At 31.3% G+C, this 19,443-nt stretch overlaps 2 protein-coding genes across 3 annotated transcripts; one reads left to right on the top strand and one right to left on the bottom strand.

Moving 5' to 3' along the window:
* Positions 1–279: 279 nt before the first annotated feature.
* LOC124928940 (zinc finger protein CONSTANS-LIKE 4-like) lies at positions 280–1,704 on the top strand. The gene is made up of 4 exons (XM_047469193.1): positions 280–472; positions 570–719; positions 1,364–1,504; positions 1,597–1,704. Exons 1-4 carry the CDS (start codon positions 338–340, stop codon positions 1,687–1,689), a joined length of 519 nt encoding a protein of 172 aa, XP_047325149.1. The 5' UTR covers positions 280–337; the 3' UTR covers positions 1,690–1,704.
* A 5,071-nt stretch (positions 1,705–6,775) lies between these two features.
* On the bottom strand, positions 6,776–14,395 carry LOC124929531 (general transcription and DNA repair factor IIH helicase subunit XPB1). Of its 2 annotated transcripts, none has more exons than XM_047469917.1 (20): positions 14,249–14,395; positions 14,134–14,177; positions 13,968–14,043; positions 13,710–13,878; positions 13,321–13,543; positions 13,003–13,059; positions 12,752–12,895; positions 12,240–12,320; positions 11,468–11,555; positions 10,618–10,955; positions 10,468–10,543; positions 10,194–10,387; positions 9,054–9,217; positions 8,888–8,960; positions 8,688–8,801; positions 8,164–8,244; positions 7,546–7,605; positions 7,367–7,450; positions 7,137–7,279; positions 6,776–7,063 (listed from the first exon to the last, which is right to left on the bottom strand). In XM_047469917.1, exons 1-20 carry the CDS (start codon positions 14,256–14,258, stop codon positions 6,982–6,984), a joined length of 2,301 nt encoding a protein of 766 aa, XP_047325873.1. In that variant the 5' UTR covers positions 14,259–14,395; the 3' UTR covers positions 6,776–6,981. The 2 variants fall into 2 exon arrangements, with proteins under 2 accessions (XP_047325873.1, XP_047325874.1); XM_047469918.1 differs by having other exon boundaries at positions 13,710–13,894; positions 14,249–14,373.
* Positions 14,396–19,443: the final 5,048 nt, after the last annotated feature.

Here is a 19,443-nt window from a genome sequence, read left to right as displayed (position 1 = left end):
AAGCGCTTTTAAATATAATCGAACTCGTGACATTTTGTATTTTAAGCAAACTCTTATTACTTATTACTTTGTTGGGTAACAATTGGGTAACAATTTGATCACTTTTACTTTTATGTTATCATTATATAAATGTTGTTTTTAATCTTCCAATTTTTCTTATGTATAAAAACATAGAGAGAGAAGAAACATAGTCATGAACAAACTAAAAACTATGTCTTCATCTGATCTCTCCTTCTTCTTCTTCCCTTTCAACTACAATGTTCCTGAAATCAGCCATTCTTCAGCTCTGCTTCTAAACCCAGTAGAGAAAATAGAGAATGTTCCTGATCTGTTATCAATGGAGATGGAAGGATACATTAATGGCGGTCCTGAAATATGTCTAAACGCAGATAAGCTATGGACGGTGCCCAAGACTGATTCTTCATTCCAAACGAGCTTTCATGAAAATGGCGGCTACATTAGAGATTTACAAGTTTGTTTTCTCATAGTATTTTTTTAATTAGATCATTCTCATTTCATGGAAAAGTAACACATTTGAGAGAAATTAACAACTTTATTCACATGATCAGAGTCCTGTTACTAGAGAGAGAATGATGATGATGAAGATGATAGAAGAAGGAAACCTGAAAATTGGAAGATGCAATGCAGAGGAGAGGAAGAAGAAGATACAGAGATACAAAGTCAAGAGGATGCAGAGGAATTTCAACAAGACAATCAAGGTATGAAAATAAAATCTTTTTATTTTTGAAATAAAATTAATAATTTTAATTATATATATTGTATTTTTAATTGTTAAAATGAATGATAATTTTTAAATTAAATATTTTTAAATTTTTAATAAAATTAAAATTTATGCTAAATTCTATTTATATTACATTTTATTTTGAATCATTATTAAAATATTTACTAAATAAATACTTATTAAATAAATAATAATAATAATAATAATAATAATATAGAATGTATATTTTAATTTTTAATCTTATTAAAACTTTAAAAAAAATGCTTAATTAATTTTAATAATTATAAATATAAACATATATAAATTATACTAGTTAATTTTATCAAATATTTAAAATAAAATCATGAAGTTAAAATATTAGGTAGGTTAAAAAAAAGTAAAACTTTTTTATGTAATTGTTTTTTTAGTAGAACTTTAGATCCTTTGTTATGCCTATCCAAGATTCATAAGTAAATATTAATATATTCTTACTAAAGTTATTTTCAAATAATTTTGTTCTAACTTAGTTCTAAAAGAAAAGAACTCAATCTCAAAGATAGATAGTAAATTTTAATTAATGTCTACTATTTTAAATATTGTGTTACTATAAGTAATTTATTTATTTTTGTATAAATTTGAAAGTATGCATGCCGAAAGACGTTAGCAGATAGCAGACCAAGGATACGTGGAAGATTCACTCGAAATGATGAGACTGCAAAAATAATTTCCAACTGTGCACCTCTAATTTGCAATAGGATTAAGGAAGAAGAAGATTTCTTTAAGGTAAACTCACACTCTTTCTCTCATTTTCGTGTTATTAATACGCAAATAAGTTAAAATGATTGTTTTAATCGTGTTGGGCGATATGCACGTAGATTGACGGGATATTTGTGAACGGGTTAGGAGGGGAATTGGGTCCGACCTGGTTTGAATACTGCACTGGGAATGAGGAAACATATTGGATGTAAAATGTGTAATTTCTTTTTTGAAAAGTGAGAAACTTTTCTTCCTTGTCAATAGGTGTAAATGTAGTCTTATAATAATTAATTGTTTGTGCTTGGCAAAAAGAGAAAAAGAAGTATAATAATTGTTTGTTACTTTTGGAACTCCCTCATTGTGTGCTTTCAATGCAAATAAATGTACTATAGACCAGCATAGATTCTTCTACACTAATTAATTAAGGTGATGAATTCATGATTTGATTGAGCCATTAAGACTTATATAATTGAAATGTTTTTTAAGGAATAAGTTAACAGTCTTTTTTATGAATTGAGAATTATGTGATTATGAGAAAATAGATTAAAAAATAATATTTTTTTAAAATTGTTTAAATAAATTAACCCTAACGAAGAACGTAACCTTCTCAACTTATAACAATCTTTGCAATATCAACAAAAACACCATTTCAAAATTAAATGTGCAATTATCCAAGCCAATTCGTCGTAATCTAATCTTGAATCATATTTGAAGAAGAAATCACCAAACTCGGGTTTAGCTATCCTTGCATGACACATTTAAGAGGAAAGAAGAAGCATTATCATGAGACTTTCCATTCGAGTTGTCACTTCTATAATTCAGAACTAGGGCATCATATAGGTTGGTAGTGGGATAAGACCATTGACATAACCATAATTCAAAACAAAAGAATTTCATTGGCTAGCATGTGTATCCTAGGTGTGAAAGACATGACCATCACAATTCATCACTCTTTATTTTTTTGTTAGTCTGAAATAAGATTTGTTATATTACAATAAGTTTTGTGGTGAAATTCATGAAAGTGAAAAAGATTTAGAAGTTAGAAGTTACTTTGGATTCTTGGTTTTGAGGTGACTGATATGACCTGTGGCATCAACAAATTGCAATATTGGTAGAAGTTACAACCGATTTTACTCTTTGACTTGCGTTTGAGGAGAATAATTAAAAATTAAAAGAACGACAAAATGAAAATACCAATCAAGGTGACGCATAGATCCTCATGGAAACTTTGGGATTGACAGATTTAGGTAACACATGTGGGTGCGGAGGATCTTGTGGAGTTTGATGTTTTAAATAACACGATTGACATGACAAGCATTGCCACTTGTTAGCCACCTATGAAGAAGTGGAAGTTGAAGGCCTTTGTGCAACTCATAAGTATTAGTGTGCAAGGTGGAGCCAAGATTTGAAATATACACGGACTAATTTTATCAAAAAATTTATTCGAGCTAGTTTGATAATAATATCGAGTAAACAAACAAAGTTGTTGTCCCTATTACCTTTTAGCGACTGAGAATCATCAATAACGATAGTACTGTACCGTTGTTATTTTCAAATACATACAAAATATTTTAGACTACCCGGGCTACCGCCCGGCCGGGCAGCCTTGTACTTGGATCCGTCCCTGCAGTAGTGTGCATCGAAGGGTAAACAAAACTTTGATGAGGATCTGGATGGCAAGAGAAATTTTTGTCATTGATTCAAACTTTAGAAGACCTCATTCTATATGACTAAGAATGATATAGATACAATAGCAATGAAGCTGACATCATAGATTGAGCGGAAAATACAAAATCAAGAAGAAAAAGAACATAATGAATTGATAATAAGGATATAGCTAGGGGCTGGATTTATTATGGTACAAGACTTGGTCACGATTTTAAATCATCTCAAAAAGTACATTCATCAACAAACTACTAACATAGAAAAAATCAATGAAAATAAAATGTGAGCAAATTAATGACCAACAGGAAAGCATTGAACTTTGCATGGTTGTCAACTATGAATAGAAAAAGACTAGTTAGACGAAGAAAACAGTGAAGCGACTCCTCGTGTTCATCGGTTTTGTCACTTTTTGAGCCCCTCACGGGCTATAAAGTGATGATTTTTATGGTTGTGGGTTTGTTTTCTTAGGTTTTTTTGTGTGATAATAGATGTTATTGATTATGTCATAATTTAACCTTTAAAATGAACAATTTTTTTATAAGGTTTTACGATTATATTTTGATCTTCGAAATTTAATAAATCAAAAAAATGAGTTTTATCTTTTAAAAATAAATAAATAATCAAATATAGAGACAATTAATTTGTTTTCTTCTCCATATTTTCGCAACCATCTAAAGATTGTAACCATTTGAATAAAAAATCATACAAATAATATGATAATTCTATTTCAAGTAAGTCAAGTTAGAGATTATACAATTTGTTTTTCATTTTGAACTATGTCCGATGTCCAACATGTGAGGGTGTGAACAAACTATATGTCACTTATAGTTTAATTTATTTTTTCACAAAAGTGCCTTTAGTGTTCTTTTTCATTATAAAAGCCCGACTTAAAATATTTTAGTTGACTATAACTGTCAAATGTCCATTAAGAGAATGTTTCCATTAATTTCTTTCACAATCTCAATACTATTGCACCATATATGGAAATTTAGTTGCCAAAACAGAATTTAGTTAATTGCTTCCTAAATTTTCAATTATTTTTTTTCCTTTTTTGGCTCTATAATATCTCCAATAAGAGACAATCCCACTCAATCTAATATTTACATTTATATAAAAACCGAAGATAAGTTATTGTCGAACAAAGATGTCGGGCGCAGAACAATATTGGCTGGAGAAACTTATGTCAACCAATCAATCTATCATCTTTAATATGTTGTAATCATAAAACAGGCAAAATTCCAAGAATCTCTACACTGTAGGAACCACTTGTCATTTCACTTCCAAACAAAGCTACATTGGCACCCACTAATTTGTGTTTTTGAGTTAAAATCAATTAATCAAGCAAGTAATGCGCATTAGGAGCTCTCATGAGTGGACATAATCAAGCTCTTAAATGATAATAATGGGTCTAACTAGCTATGAATAGAGACAGGCCTTACCAAACCGATATTTCTTAGGCCTTGTTCGGATTGGGGTTTTTGAAAAAACCTAGAGAGAGAAAAAAATAATAGTTTGTGATGATTTTGAGGAGATGGTGATTATTTTTTGTAAAAAAACTTAAAGGGTATTGATATATATATATATATATATATATGAAAAATAAAATATAATAATTTAAAATAGATGGTATTTTAGTATTTTGGTTAATAAAATGAGTGATGTGATCGTTGAGAAGTGGTTGATTGTAAATTAATTTTGAATGAATTTTTTAAAAACTCAAAGAGAACAAGGCCTTATTGAATCAATGTATACTTGTTATATAAGAACAAATTTGGGTTTGTCTAAGGCACATTGACCAGATTCTTTGTAAAAGTTAAGGCTATTTAGAACATTTCCATATTTGGGAATTAAGAACCCTAAAAAGGCTATGTTCGTACACAAATAATAGAGCACTTTTCTTTCTATAAATACTATAAGTTGATGATGATCTCATTACTATATGCTTGGGAATACCCACAAAAGAGATCATCTTAATTAAAGGGTGTTCACATAAAGTATATATAAGAGTTCATATATTATATATATTATATTATATATATATATATATATATATATAATAAAGAGTTTCATATTCAATAATTATACTCCTCAAATGATTTATTTTTTAATTTTATTATCCTTTTTTTTCGAAATCATCGAGTGAGTCAACCCGCATCCTCTTCTGATAGGAATAGTTAGTCAGGTCGATTTTACTATAGGAGGCTAAGGGTGGGTCGGTTGGTATAGGGTGGCAAATGAGTCAAATTGCTCGTGAGCCGTTTGCAAGCCACTCGGTCAAAGCTCGATTTGAGTTTGACTTTGACCAAATTCGAGTCGAGCTCGAACCGACTTATTTAATATTTGAGTCTAGCTCGACCTCATATAATACTTGTTTAATGGTTTGTCGAGCTTTTTCGAGCCTTATAATAAATAATATATTTTTATTGATTTTAATATTAAAATTTAAAATAAATATTTTTTTTTTACCAATATTTGTAAATTTAATTTTAGTTCAAATTTTAGGTAATAGTCGAGCTCGAGATCAAATTTATAAGTTCGTTCGAGCTCGAGTCGAACTAATAAATACTTAATCGAGCTCGAGCTAAATCTGGCTTGAACTCGGTTCGACTCATTTGCAGCTCCTAGTATGATATACCAAATTTTTTCTATTTATATCATATATCTTACCGAAGTTTTCAGGATATAAAAAATGATACCATAAGAGTTGAAACTCAAATGTGTGAGTTGTTAAGATACATTAATAAACTAAGACTTGTTTATAAATTTTAGTCATTATATAGTTACAAGTATTATGTATATATACCTAAATTTTGAAAAACTAATCCAGTACTATATTTTATATACGATTGGTTTGATATATCGAAAAAATCGATATTTTGCGATAAATTATTTTGATATATCAAAAATATTGATATCCAAAAGGAGGCGGATGAATTGAATACCAATAAATAATATAGGTTTATTCAAAATATTAATTATTATAAAAAACATAACGGCCAAGTATCTCAAAACCGATAATCTAAACTAGATCCGGATCCAGGTGAGACAATGAAAAAACACCCATTTTCTAAATAGGTTCACTGAATCAAAACTTTGATTCTTCAATAGAAAATCTGTTGACATGTTTTAAATTGTTTATAGTGGTGGTCTCCAATTTCCACTGAAAGAAGAGATATAAAGTGTTTGTCTTCCCCCACCACTAAAGAACAATTGTGTACTAAATGGAGTATCTGTGTCAAAAGTACAGTCAAATGAAGAAGTTTCCTCCCTAACTTCATTGCAAAGGCCAATCAGTAAAGGAGAAGAAGAATCTAAATATATATAAACCTTCTAAACTCAATATAGTACCAAAGTTTATTCAACAATGTCTGCCACTAACTTTCTTTGACATGTTTTCAGTTGGTTGAGCAGCCGCCCATAAAAAAAATAACAATAAGTTCAAAGTGGGTAAAAAAACTATATTAGTTAGGGTTCTTAGGGAAAACCAATTTTATCATGCATGTTGGTTTTAGAAGACATGTTTCATTGATTAATTTGTGTAAGACATTAAAATCTAACAGCAACAACAAAAGGGCAATAAATCTATATTTGTTGTGTGATTTTGAGGATCATTATCGAAAATCAACCAAAATATCACACAATAATTATATTTTTATTCACCATTCTCCCACAAAAATTCATGCTCTCAGTTCGATGAGCAGACACTAGGCTCCCACACAAATAGGAAGAGAAAGGGAAAAAAGGGGCATTCCAAAATATTGAGTTTAACATTATAAAGGTATGAACAGTCTCAGTACTAGTAAACAGTATAAATTAAGATCCCTGGCTAGCAAGGGTTCTTAGCCAAACCGTTTTTTGAACAATGAATGCCTCTTGGCCGGATCCTTGGGCTTGGATTTCACATGTTTGCCTCGTCCAGTACTGCATAAAAAAAATATCAGATTATTATGCAGTTGCGTTTATTGTATATTTCAATCAAAGTTAAGGGAATTACCTGTATTCCATGTAAGCCATCCCATTGGCTCCCGACATAGCACTCATGGAACCACCAGACCGACGTGCTTTCTGAAGGGCAATATCATCTGTATCATCCTCCAACCGCTCTAACCCTACAGCATCTTCACCGGCGTTTAGTACCTGGTTATGTTAATTGCAGAATGCAAACAATTTAATCCAGATTGTCGTATGACCATAACAAAAAATAAATAAATTCAAGTAACAGACATTTCTCAGTAGAGTGATTTGTTCTTCAACTCGGTGAAAGTTTAACTCAGGTCCAGAATCGGGTGGCGGTAAACTTGTAATGACCTGTTGCCATTGATTATCATATTATCAAGTCAATATTGACAGGAAAAACATTGGATTATTGAAATAAGTTGAAGATTTATTAAATGTATTTTTACCTTAAAACTGTACCCTTGATCAATTAAAAATTGCTGCCTTTTAGTAGAGTAATACATCTCCTGTAATATACAGAAACAAGTTAGTTAAAATTCAATGTGATATAAAAGTGAAGCCAAATTAAGAAGGCGAAGTAAGCAAAAAAAAGTGGTTTATTTGGATAAAATGACCAAAATATCCTTAATATTTTAAAACGTCATAGAGAATAAAGTATGGGTAATTTGGTTGATGATTGATGAGATTGAAAAGTGATAGATTTATATTTACTTGAAAATAATCTCAAATAATCCGACATCTAACAAGCTCTAAGAATTAGTGATGGAAGAAGGTCCAATTCCTGTGATGATTTTTGTAAAACTTGGTTTTTTGGTATGGGAATGCTTTAGTGATTCTCTAGATTTAATTGGAATGTGGCCATAACCATCATCCTCAGAAGTTATATGACCTGATTTCAAGGTTCTTCCCGTTTTCACCCCTTTTTTATTTATTCTTTCATTGTTTGTATCGAAAGAAGTTGTTCCCTAGAAGTTTGACAACTTTATTATGCAAACTTTGAATATTTCAAAACAATAATAGTAATAATAATAAACATTTGATTTGCAATAAAAATCTTGAATTACCTGTGTGTCAGTGGACACTAGGGAGTAAAAGAATGCATTATACTCTTCCTTCCCCCCTGCCATTCTATCTTTGTGATTACCCTGTCACCACAAAATACAATTGTGTAAACAATTGGCCCATTTGAAAACACCTTTTTTTGAAACAAATAAAGAGAGGTGAGACTCATTTTCATAGATCCACTGCACCGCGAAGGTCGCATGCAACATGCGAAAAACCAAACCAGTACAACTGAGTTACGACATGTGTCAGCCAACTAAACAATGTCAGCAACAAGTGAAGCATCAAAAAAAACTCAAAGACCAAAAACATCAAGAAAGAAAAAACAAAATAGTCCAACTCAAAAAAACACCTTAATACAAAAAAAAAAACTTATATGGATGAAATAATGTTTGAAAACTAAACATATTCAGACAAATATTCAAAAATTTGTGGGTTGTTTCTTGTATGAATCTGGATCCATATAAAAAACGTTAAAGTGTTTCTAAATGATTAATAGAGACACTATATATATATATATACATGCCTTTGCTCGAAGAATACGACCAAGTCGTTGGGCTTCCTGACGTCTGGAACCAGCATGTGAGGAAATTTGAATAATTACATTAGCCTCGGGTATATCGATAGAATTATCACCAACCTGTGAATAATAATCATAAGAAGAAGAAACATGATTCAAAAGAAACTAACATTATTGACTAAATTTTGACCAGATGCAAATTTTACCTTTGAGAGGAAAATTGTATTAACATCACGACTATGTTTAAAAGCCGCCAGAATTTGTGTCCTCTCCACATGGCTACAACACAATAGATAAAACAGCCATTATCTAACCAGAAAAATGGAAGAAAGCAAAATAGAACAGCATAAAAAACAAGGCATAGACAAACACCTGGTAGCACCATAAATCATCGGTTTACGGAGTTTCCTTGCATATTCTGTTATTGCAAAGAGATTGTCGGCAAAAACAATAATCTTATCACCTCGCTGCTCTTCATGAAACTTTATGAGAAACTCGCAGGCTCGGAACTTGTTAGGATTCATCACGTATAGAGCCTAAGACATTAAAAAGAAAGACAATCATTAATGGGATATAAAGAGGCTAAACATTTCTCGTGCATTAAGAAGTAAAAAAGCATGACATAAATAACAATCAAAGAAGGTCAGCTCTCCGTCAACAGTTTCTACCGTTATCTTACAACATTTAGCTGAAATTGAAATGATAAGTGTATTCATTTGGCTAGTCGGGTCATTTATGCTGATTTGATGAGTTAGATTCACATTTTCTTGCAAATGTTCGAGCACTTGCACTGGAGAAGTATATATATATATATATATATATATATATATATATATAACCGCTAAAAAACTCCCAAGCTACCTAAAAGGAACGGAATATTCTAGGAACAAATCTCCTTTGTATATATCAAGATTTAATCAAAATGAAAAAATTTATTTAGCCCTTAATTTCTCGATTAGATCCATTATATTATCCACCTATAGACGAACATGTGTACGTACCCCTTCTGATTTCTGCAAACAAACTAGTAATTGAGCGAATCGGCCTCATGTATAAAAAAGACCAGATTTTTTTACCAAGAGAAGACTACACAATATCCCACCATCATGACTCCATACTTCAATCAAGATGCGTTCAGTGAGAATCGAACCTGAGACCTCATTCTGTTCAAAACTCCTACGACTTGGCTATCATTTGTGGGTGAGAAGGCTCATATTTATTGGCTTCTACTAAGAGCATATTGTAGGGGATGACTTCAGATCAGAGCGAGCAATGAGGATTCAGTTGACCCACAACGAATTTGGGAAAAGGCACACAAATACATTTTATCACAAGCTGTTTTCTTTTAATTGAAGCTCCCATGTATTTTTTTAGTTTTTATTCGATCACTGTAATGCCTGAGTATTTTCTTATGTTGTGTTGACAGTAGTTTTCTTAATAAAGTTCTATTCAAAAATAACAATCAAAGAAAGTGGACATTTTGCAATCAGAAAATTTAAAGAAGAATCTAACCTGTCTCTTCTTAGAGTTCTCTTTCTTCAGATATTCAGAAAAGAACTCCTTTGTCATAGGACACCAGACTTCAGCACATTGAACATTTGCAATAAATCCTCCTTTAACTAAATCCAACCAATTTGCTTCATACAATTTCGGACCAATAAGGAAGTTCAAGTCTGTAATTCTTTCGTCTTCTCTTACAAGTGTAGCTGAGTCAAACCAAGTTCAGATTCTCAATTGTCAGAAAAATATTTCAGAAAATTGCAGGTAAAATCGATGAAATATATACCGGTAAGCCCGAGTTTGCAATGAGATTTTGTGATGCTAATAACCTTTCTAAACATGTGAGCAGGAACCACATGCACCTGTGAAAATAAAAGGAATGCATGTTCTCAAATCTTTTTTTCAGACTGGTAAATAAGAAGAGAATTACAATTACCTCGTCCATCAGAAGTAATCCCCATTCTCTATTTCTAATTTCTTCAATAATTTTTTCGGATTCTTCAGATCGTTTCCCACCAAAAGCAACCATGTTATATGTTGTTACAACTACACCAGCATTACCTCGGAATCTTTCTTTACTGTCGGATGTGAAACGACATATTTGATCATCTTTTATTGTTGACCACAACTTGAACTGAAATGCCCATTGATCAACAGAAACAGCATTTGTTGCTAAACAGAGGCAGCTCTTTTTTACTCGGCTAGCTGCAGAGACACCAACTAGTGACTTTCCGGCACCACATGGTAAGACAATAATGCCCGATCTTGCTCTACCTACGATCCAATCAAAGAAATAAATAAAAAAAAAACTCTTGTGTTAGAAACAAACTATCATAAGTCACATATAGTTTGTTAGCAGGCACACTAAAGCACAATAACAAAGAACCCAGAAAATATATATATATATATACACACACGAGGTAAGGGTCCAAAAAATGAGGTAAGGTATACCACCAGAATCAAACAATCATTAGTTCTGAATCAAATCAGAGGAGTCTCCATATGAACATAACAGACAAAAAAATACAAGACTTTCATGAAATTATAAAGAGTAAAATAAGGACTTGTTCAATGTGGTTTAGTTCAATGTGGTTTATTTGATTAGCTATCAAATCATCAACTATCTATCAAAACACCCTTACTAAAGTTTTTATGACATTTTCATTAGTAAGGATTTTTTGTAATTTTATCCACTTTCTAGATCAAACCAGATTTTTTTTAGAAAAAATTTCCAAGATCAAACAAGCTCTAAGATAACTACAATAGCAGATGGATTTCAAGATCACCATTTCCAAACATCTTGCTGAGACTTTTTTCTTGATAAGGCCGAGGTTGAGCCTGAGGCTTCAACTCCATATCAAGGTCAGGATTTACCTGGCATAAGGAGAATAATCTTAAGAAGAAAATCAAAGAAGAAAAAGACAAATGTGCAAAGAGAAAATATGGCATCATCACACCCAACACAAAGGCTCTTATTGCCTTTGGTTGTTAATGGAGGGGATAATACTAAAAAAAAATATATTCAATCTTGACATATTGATTGATCACACTCCTCAAAAACATCTTTTGTTCTCTTGGTCCTCATTTGATACTTTTGTATCCAACTGATTAAATTTATGATGTATATTTTTGCCTTTGAAAATGAAAACTGAGAGCATCTCATTAAAATTATATAAATCGTCTAATTATTAATACAAGGATTTCATTTTCGGAAAAAACAAATGATCCACCAAAATAATAGTAGGATTATTGACACATTTGGAATTAAAAACACTACTCCAATCATATCACTCTTCCCAAAAGGAATCGACAAACCAGCTAATATTAAGAACCTTCCAAAGCATATTTCAAAAATCCTTAATGAATGAATAATAAAATGAAATATGATCCATTGATTCTTCACACTATAGAGTATAGACTTGTGCAGATAGTTTATGAGGGCATCGCATAAAAGTTGTGCCAGAAGTGAATGACAGAAGCTAGTTTATGTTAAATAGAATTGCATTTCTCCTTCAGTGAATATCTCGAATTGATATCTAACATTGCAGAAAAACTTACAGTATCATTTTTAAAGTCATACTCCTCAAGCATGGGATAGTTCAAAGCATTAGGCAGACAACGCTGCTTCACATTTTCAACCTGTCAATGGGGGATTATAAAAGGTAAAAATCTGACCAAAACAGATCAGAAAACCTAAGCTTTTTTGTAACAGATATTTTAAGTATGAAAAATGGAACCATGTGATGTAGTAAATAGTCAAGACATAAAATATATTCTTTCTGTGGTAAGAATGCAGTAAGTTCACAAATGTGTTAAGTATACAAGCATGGATTCTTACTTGTAAAGTAAAAAGAAATCGAGAAGTTTTTCATTCCAAACACTATATTCATATAAAAATGCAGTATTTGGTGAACTGAACAGCAGAGAACTAAATGCAGCAACTAATTGTAAAGTTTCTAAAAAAAGCCAGATAAGGTCAAAGTAACTCAAAAGTCTAAATGCTTTTTGGTTTCTCAAATCAGACAAATCTAATACAAAAGTTGGAGAAACATGAACCATATCAAATTTACCTGACCAGGATCAATTTCAAAGGAATGAGTTTCTTTTTCCTCAGCAGCAGCAGCTATTTCTGCTTCATTTAGCAAATCATTGTGACCACCTTCAATTTCGCCCACTGACTTGCTGATTGTAAACCCATCACTACCATGGAAACCCTAATTGTATCCAGTGAGAACAAATTAATCAAGCAGTTTAGAATCAAAATTGTTTCATAACAACTCTATACAATGAAACCCCGTATAAAAAAAGGATGAAAAAATACCTCAGAAGAAATCCTTGCTCGACCAATGACATCATCCTTGAGAAGTCTCTTTAACACCTGCAAAACCCATGTACAAAAAACATAAGCATCTTCATTTTTGCCCCAAACATACTCTGTCTGGAAGCATCTAGAGCAGTAGCTGGATTTGGATGAGAAAATGTCATACAATTTTATGAATATATGTATAAATAAGTTATGTTTCAGAACAATATCTCATCTAGAATCAAATTTGACAAAAAAAAATGTTTCCATGGAAAATTATCTACATTATTTCATTCAAACCCGGCTCCAGCTATAACATATAGCCAGCCTCCTTACCTCGGGAAATGGGGACTCAATTAAGTATCGGTTCTTCTTCAGTACAAGCTTCACTTTTCCATAATTAGCAGTAGAAGCATGTATAAAATCAATCATTTCCTTTGGAAGTTTTGTTTTCGACAGTTTATTCAGGACAGTTACAATGGTTTCAGTCTCGAGACCAACAGAAACCGCAGCGTACAATGAGTGAGGAGTCAGGTTGTATTCGTGCATGCTCTCTGGCCTAAACATCAAAAACATGGACATCTTAACTCCACTTAAACTATAACAAATCAAACAGATTCGGTTTCCTTTATCTTCTTTTTCAGTTTTGATGATGTTTTCAAACTCATGTCATGATTTGGTTTGTAATGGTTTACCCATAAACAAATCAAAAAACAGATAGATACCTGCAAACAGGTTCGGCAATTGCAATGAGGAAATCATAAGCTTGTTTATACAAAGGGGAGAAAGTCTCTAGGAAAATCCGACCATCAGCACAAGCCCACAAGGGTCGATTAAGATGATCAGGTTTGAGTTCCAATTTAGTGAAATCCTTCTTCTTTGCTTCTTTATCCGCTTCATGAATTGCAAGCTAACCGAAATTAGTCTGAAATGCAGCATAAAAAATGATAGTATCTATTAGCACAATGGAAATCAAGACATACGATCGTTATAGTCATCGTCAAATTCCTCAGTGTAATAGCTAGCTTCATCTCCTACAGCTTTTGACCTGTGATCCTCCTGAAAAGATCTCGAATGCCCTTTTTTTAATTGAAATGAATATCATAAAACTCAGATATACCTTAATATATAGATCTTCGTGTAGCAGACCTTAGATGAAAACTTGAACTTTTTGTTGGGTCGATCTTTGTCGCCTGAAATCAATCACCAATGGATATCATCATCAAGATGTCAAATTGAGTAGTTAATATATAAGTATAATCACCGTGAACCATGGCTCCCGATTATAGATCTGTGCAATTCTTTTGAACGTCGCAATCTGCGTTATGTTGATGAAAAATGAACAGCAGTCTTTAAGTCTTCACTTTTGCTTCAGACAAAGCGTCGCAAAAAGTTTGTAGAGTCTCTCTCTTTCTCGATAGGTCTTGAGCTGGTTTGTGATGGGATTATTTTCTATTAAATCTAAATAACCTAATTCTAACCTAATATATAGTTATTTTATCAAATCATTAATAAATTAGCTTATTTATTTATAAAATATTATTTAAATTAATTAATTTAAAATTAATTTAAATTTATATAAATTAAATTAAATTCAAAATATAATGTTAACATATATTTTAAAATTCATTAAATATCTAAAATTAAAAAAAAAATATAAATTTATTATTAGTATGAATAAAGTCAATTACACAATTTATCTTGTAAGTTAGTATCTAAAGATTTTACTTAAAGTCTCAAACATTTTGATCTTATCTAAAGTAATTTTAGACGTGTTTTACACTATTGTCGACCTCTTATCTATTACCGCGACATTTTTTACTACCGCTTCGACAAACTAATTATCAATCACACAATCAACATCTCATATCGCGACCTTACACATTTTCATACACCTATTATCTTTCGTCAAATCAACAACTAATCTCAATCGACCTCTCATATCATGACCTCAATTTTTCGCATGCCTCTTATCAACCAACCACCAATCTCAATCAATCTCTAGTATCGTGAGCTCGCACATTTTCACATTTCGGTTAATCAAAATTTCATTCGTATTATTTTTAACCATTGATATCTCATTTATTATCGATCTCTTATCCCCACAAATCTCACCTCTTATCTCATGATTTTATCCTTACCGCGACCTATTTTACTACTATTATAATTTATATGTAAGATATTATCAAAATATTATAAATTGTGATAATATCATTCAATACAATCTCATTCTATATTCTAATACGGTATTAGAGCCAAAATTGTGTTTTTGAGCTACAAAATTTAGTTTGTTGTTCCTCCATCAATCGGTAATTTAGCCATTGATGGAAGACTCTAATAATGTTTTATTCATTATTATTATATTTCAATAATATTTTTTTCTTCAAATAATTATGTTGATGCTCTTATTTTTTTTCGACAATCATATCCTATGAGTTTTGTTTTTAGTTGTTGCTTTCTCCCATTAGTCAATCCTCATATTTTTATTGGTCTTAATCTAATCATATTTTTTTTTACTGGTTATTTAGTCAACACACTGCATCCTTTCGTTAGGATGGTTTCTTTTTAGATATTGTTTTACCCAACATTCTATGCCCATAGGATTCTACATTTTTTGTTGGTTTTCTTTTATGCAACACATTGTCATCCCATCATTGGATGAATCTTGGGACTCACGAGTAACTTCGGAGTTCATTCAGTTGTTGTTTCATCCTAACATTCAATGTCCATGGGATTCTACCTTTTTGCTGATTTATTAGTCAACACACTGACATCCTGTAACTGAATGAAGCTCACGAGTTTTTGAAACTTGAACATCATCAACATTTCAACATCTCGTCTTCAACCTCAAGTTGTTCAAGTCCTTTCTATCTTGAGTTTGAGGAGGCATGTTATAATATAAAAATAATATATCTATAAGATATTATCACAATATGAAAAATTGTGATAATATCAATATTATATTATTATATTAGTTTTCTTATAAGTCTAATATAATGTTTATATATTAGACATAACTTATGTAATTCTAAATATAATATTCAATACAATCTTTCTCTTTATTCTAACAATCACCAATTGACCTCTTATATTGTGACTCACACTTTTTCATATTTCTATTTATCCACTTGGAAAATCACAATCAACCTTTAATCTCGTGACCTCACACATTTTTACAATTCGATTAATAACATTTCATTCACATATATTTTAACCAATAATATCTCATTTATTACCATCATCTTTTATATCACCGCAACCATTTTTTTACCCCCACTTCGATAAACCAACCACCAAATCTCAATCGACATCTCATCTCGTGACTTTACACACTTTCACACACCTCTTATCCTTGCCAAATAAACATCAATCCCTTAATCGACCTTTTATCTTGTGACTCACACTTTTTCATATGTCTCTTTTTCCCTCGACAAATAAATCACCAATTACAATCGATCTCTAATCTCGTGACATCACACACTTTTATATTTCGGTCAATCAACATCTCATTCATATATGTTTTAACCACTAATATCTCATTTGTTACCAACATCTTAAATTATTCCTCACTTCTGGCAAATCAACCACCAAATCTCAATCGACATCTCATCTCATTACACACACACTTTCGCACACCTCTTATCCCTCGTAAAGCCAACCACTAATCCCCAATTGACCCGCATATCTCATTTGTTACCATCCTCTTTTATATTATCGCGGCCATTTTATTTACCCCCACTTCGGTAAACCAACCACCAAATCTCAATCGACATCTCATCTCGTGACTTTACACACTTTCACACACCTCTTATCCTCAACAAAGAAACGTCAATCCCTTAATCGACCTCTTATCTTGTGAATCACACTTTTTCATATGTTTCTTTTTCCCCTCGACAAATAACTCACTAATTAAAATCGACCTATAATCTTGTTACCTCACACACTTTTACATTTTTGTCAATCAACATTTCATTCATATATATTTTAACCACTAATATATCATTTGTTACCAACCTCTTAAATTATTCCTCACTTCCGAAAAATCAACCACCAAATCTCAATCGACATCTCATTACCTTACACACACTTTCACACACCTCTTATCCCTCGTCAAGCCAACCACTAATCCCCCAATTGACCCTCATATCTCATTTATTATCATCCTCTCTATTATATTATCGCGACCATATTTTACCCCCACAACGGTAAACCAATCACCAAATCTCAATCGACATCTCATCTTGTGACTTTACACACTTTCACACACCTCTTATCCTCGTCAAACAAACATCAGTCCTTTAATTGACCTCTTATCTTATGATTCACACTTTTTCATACGTTTCTTTTCCCCCTCAACAAATAACTCATAAATTACAATTGACCTCTAATCTCGTGACCTCACACACTTTTATATTTCGGGCAATCAACATCTCATTCATATATTTTTTAACCACTAATATCTCATTTGTTACCAACCTCTTAAATTATTCCTCACTTCCGACAAATCAACCATCAAATCTCAATTGACATCTCACCTCATTACCTTACACACCTTCACACACCTCTTATCCATCGTCAAGCCAACCATTAATCCCCTAATTGACCCTCGTCTTGTGATTCACACTTTTTCATATGCTTTTTTATCCCCTCATATGCCTCTTTACCCCTTCGGTAACAACCCACCAATCTTAGACGACCTCTTTTACCCTCACTTCAACAATCAATACCAATTAATCATATGCCTCTTTATCCCATCGGTTGACAAACCATCGACCACGCGACCTCCATCTCGTGACCTCACACTTTCAAATGCTCATCAAACCAACCAATAAATTTGACCTCACACTTTCACGTGCATCTTATCCCTTGTTTAAAAGTTGTGTCACCATATATTATACTCAAGAATGCATTCTTTAACATCGATCTCTCAAATATTTCTAATACTCACTTTTAAATTTGCAATTTTGGGGATTCGAACCTTGGTCTTAAACATGAAATATGAACACCTTAATCACTATACCACTTGAGATTGTTGAAATAATTTTATAGTTTTGTGTATGTATATATATTTTGTATTTAATATTTATTACCAATTAGTTAATTAGTCGACATCTTGTAACTTACACTTTTTCATATGTCTCTTTATCATATTTTCACACGCTTCTTTATCATATTTTCATACATCTTTTATCCTACGATAAATCAACCACCAATCTCAATCAGATTTTAATATGTTTGTTATTTCTCAGAAAACCAGCCACCAATCTCAATCGCAATTTATCACACCTCTTATCCTTCAACAAACCAAACACCAATCTCAATCGACCTCTATCTAATTTACTCACCTCTTATCCCTTAGCAAACCACATCTCAATCACATTTTCACATGTCTCTTATCCCTAAGAAAATAAACATCAATCTCAATCGACATTTAACCTCGTAATCTCACATTTTGGTCAATCAAATATTTGATTCATATTTTGTAATCACTCTCATTTATTACTGATCTATTATCCCTCGAAAAATTATACATTAATCACACTTGGTTAAATGGTTATATTTGTTTTTGTTATGTTGCAAGTTTCAAACATACATATAACATTTTTAATTTTATTTTTAACCGTTTCAATTTTATAAGAGAATCAATCCATTATCCAATTCAAGTATCCATTTACTCTCATATATATTCAAATTAACCACAAATCAAGCAAATTCAAATTAAATATTATTATATATATAGATAATAAAAAAAATATATGTATGATATTAAATATTATTTTAATATTTTCCTATCCTAATAAAAAAATTAAAAGTAACTAATAAATATCTTGCAGCAAAAATAAAAAATAAAGCACTAAAATATCTCTATTTTATTTTTTATGTGTATCTATAGTTTAAATTTTTATTAACAAAATATTGTGAGTTCATCGTACCTGATAAAAAATGACTATTTTTCCAATACAACACTTGTAACCCATTTTGATAACGGTTATGACCTTTTTGATATCTCCTTTTTTTTTTACTTTGTCAAAAGAATAATGAAAGAAAATTTATTTAACTAATACATTTTATCCACATTTTTTTTATAGTATAAGCTAAACATTGGTAAAAATATATTTTGTTGGTCTGAATTTATTTTATTTGATTCAATTATATTTGTTTATTTGTTTTATTTTGTTTTTTTAATAAACTAATATGACCCTTTCACAATTATGATATTTGACATTTTAAGAACTATTTTTTGAAAATTTAAAAATACTTTCTTAAGTTGAATATGGGAAGGGTGAAAATAAGCAAATCACCATATTCCCCTCCTAGGAATTGTTCTAAAGTGAAGAGTGGCGAAATCTCAAATTAATTCTAAGATTTCATTATTTTATGGGATTTGTGCTACTCATTTTTCTTGGTTGATTTCAACATGTTAATCTCACATTAATCTTATATGTGTATCTTAATCAT

The sequence above is a fragment of the Impatiens glandulifera genome, chromosome 3 (genome assembly GCF_907164915.1).
Source record: "Impatiens glandulifera chromosome 3, dImpGla2.1, whole genome shotgun sequence".
Taxonomy (NCBI): Eukaryota; Viridiplantae; Streptophyta; class Magnoliopsida; order Ericales; family Balsaminaceae; genus Impatiens; species Impatiens glandulifera.
The sequence above is the reverse complement of the archived record's forward strand: the minus strand, read 5'-3'. Positions and strand labels throughout refer to the sequence as shown.

Coding starts and splice junctions, on each gene's coding strand:
- LOC124928940 (XM_047469193.1), top strand. CDS start 338: ATGGAGATGGAAGGATACATTAATGGCGGTCCTGAAATATGTCTAAAC. Junction 720..1,363: donor ATTTCAACAAGACAATCAAG/GTATGAAAATAA, acceptor TAAATTTGAAAG/TATGCATGCCGAAAGACGTT. Junction 1,505..1,596: donor AAGAAGAAGATTTCTTTAAG/GTAAACTCACAC, acceptor ATATGCACGTAG/ATTGACGGGATATTTGTGAA.
- LOC124929531 (XM_047469917.1), bottom strand. Junction 10,388..10,467: donor TTGCAAACTCGGGCTTACCG/GTATATATTTCA, acceptor GGTTTGACTCAG/CTACACTTGTAAGAGAAGAC. Junction 8,802..8,887: donor ATACAATTTTCCTCTCAAAG/GTAAAATTTGCA, acceptor TATTATTCACAG/GTTGGTGATAATTCTATCGA.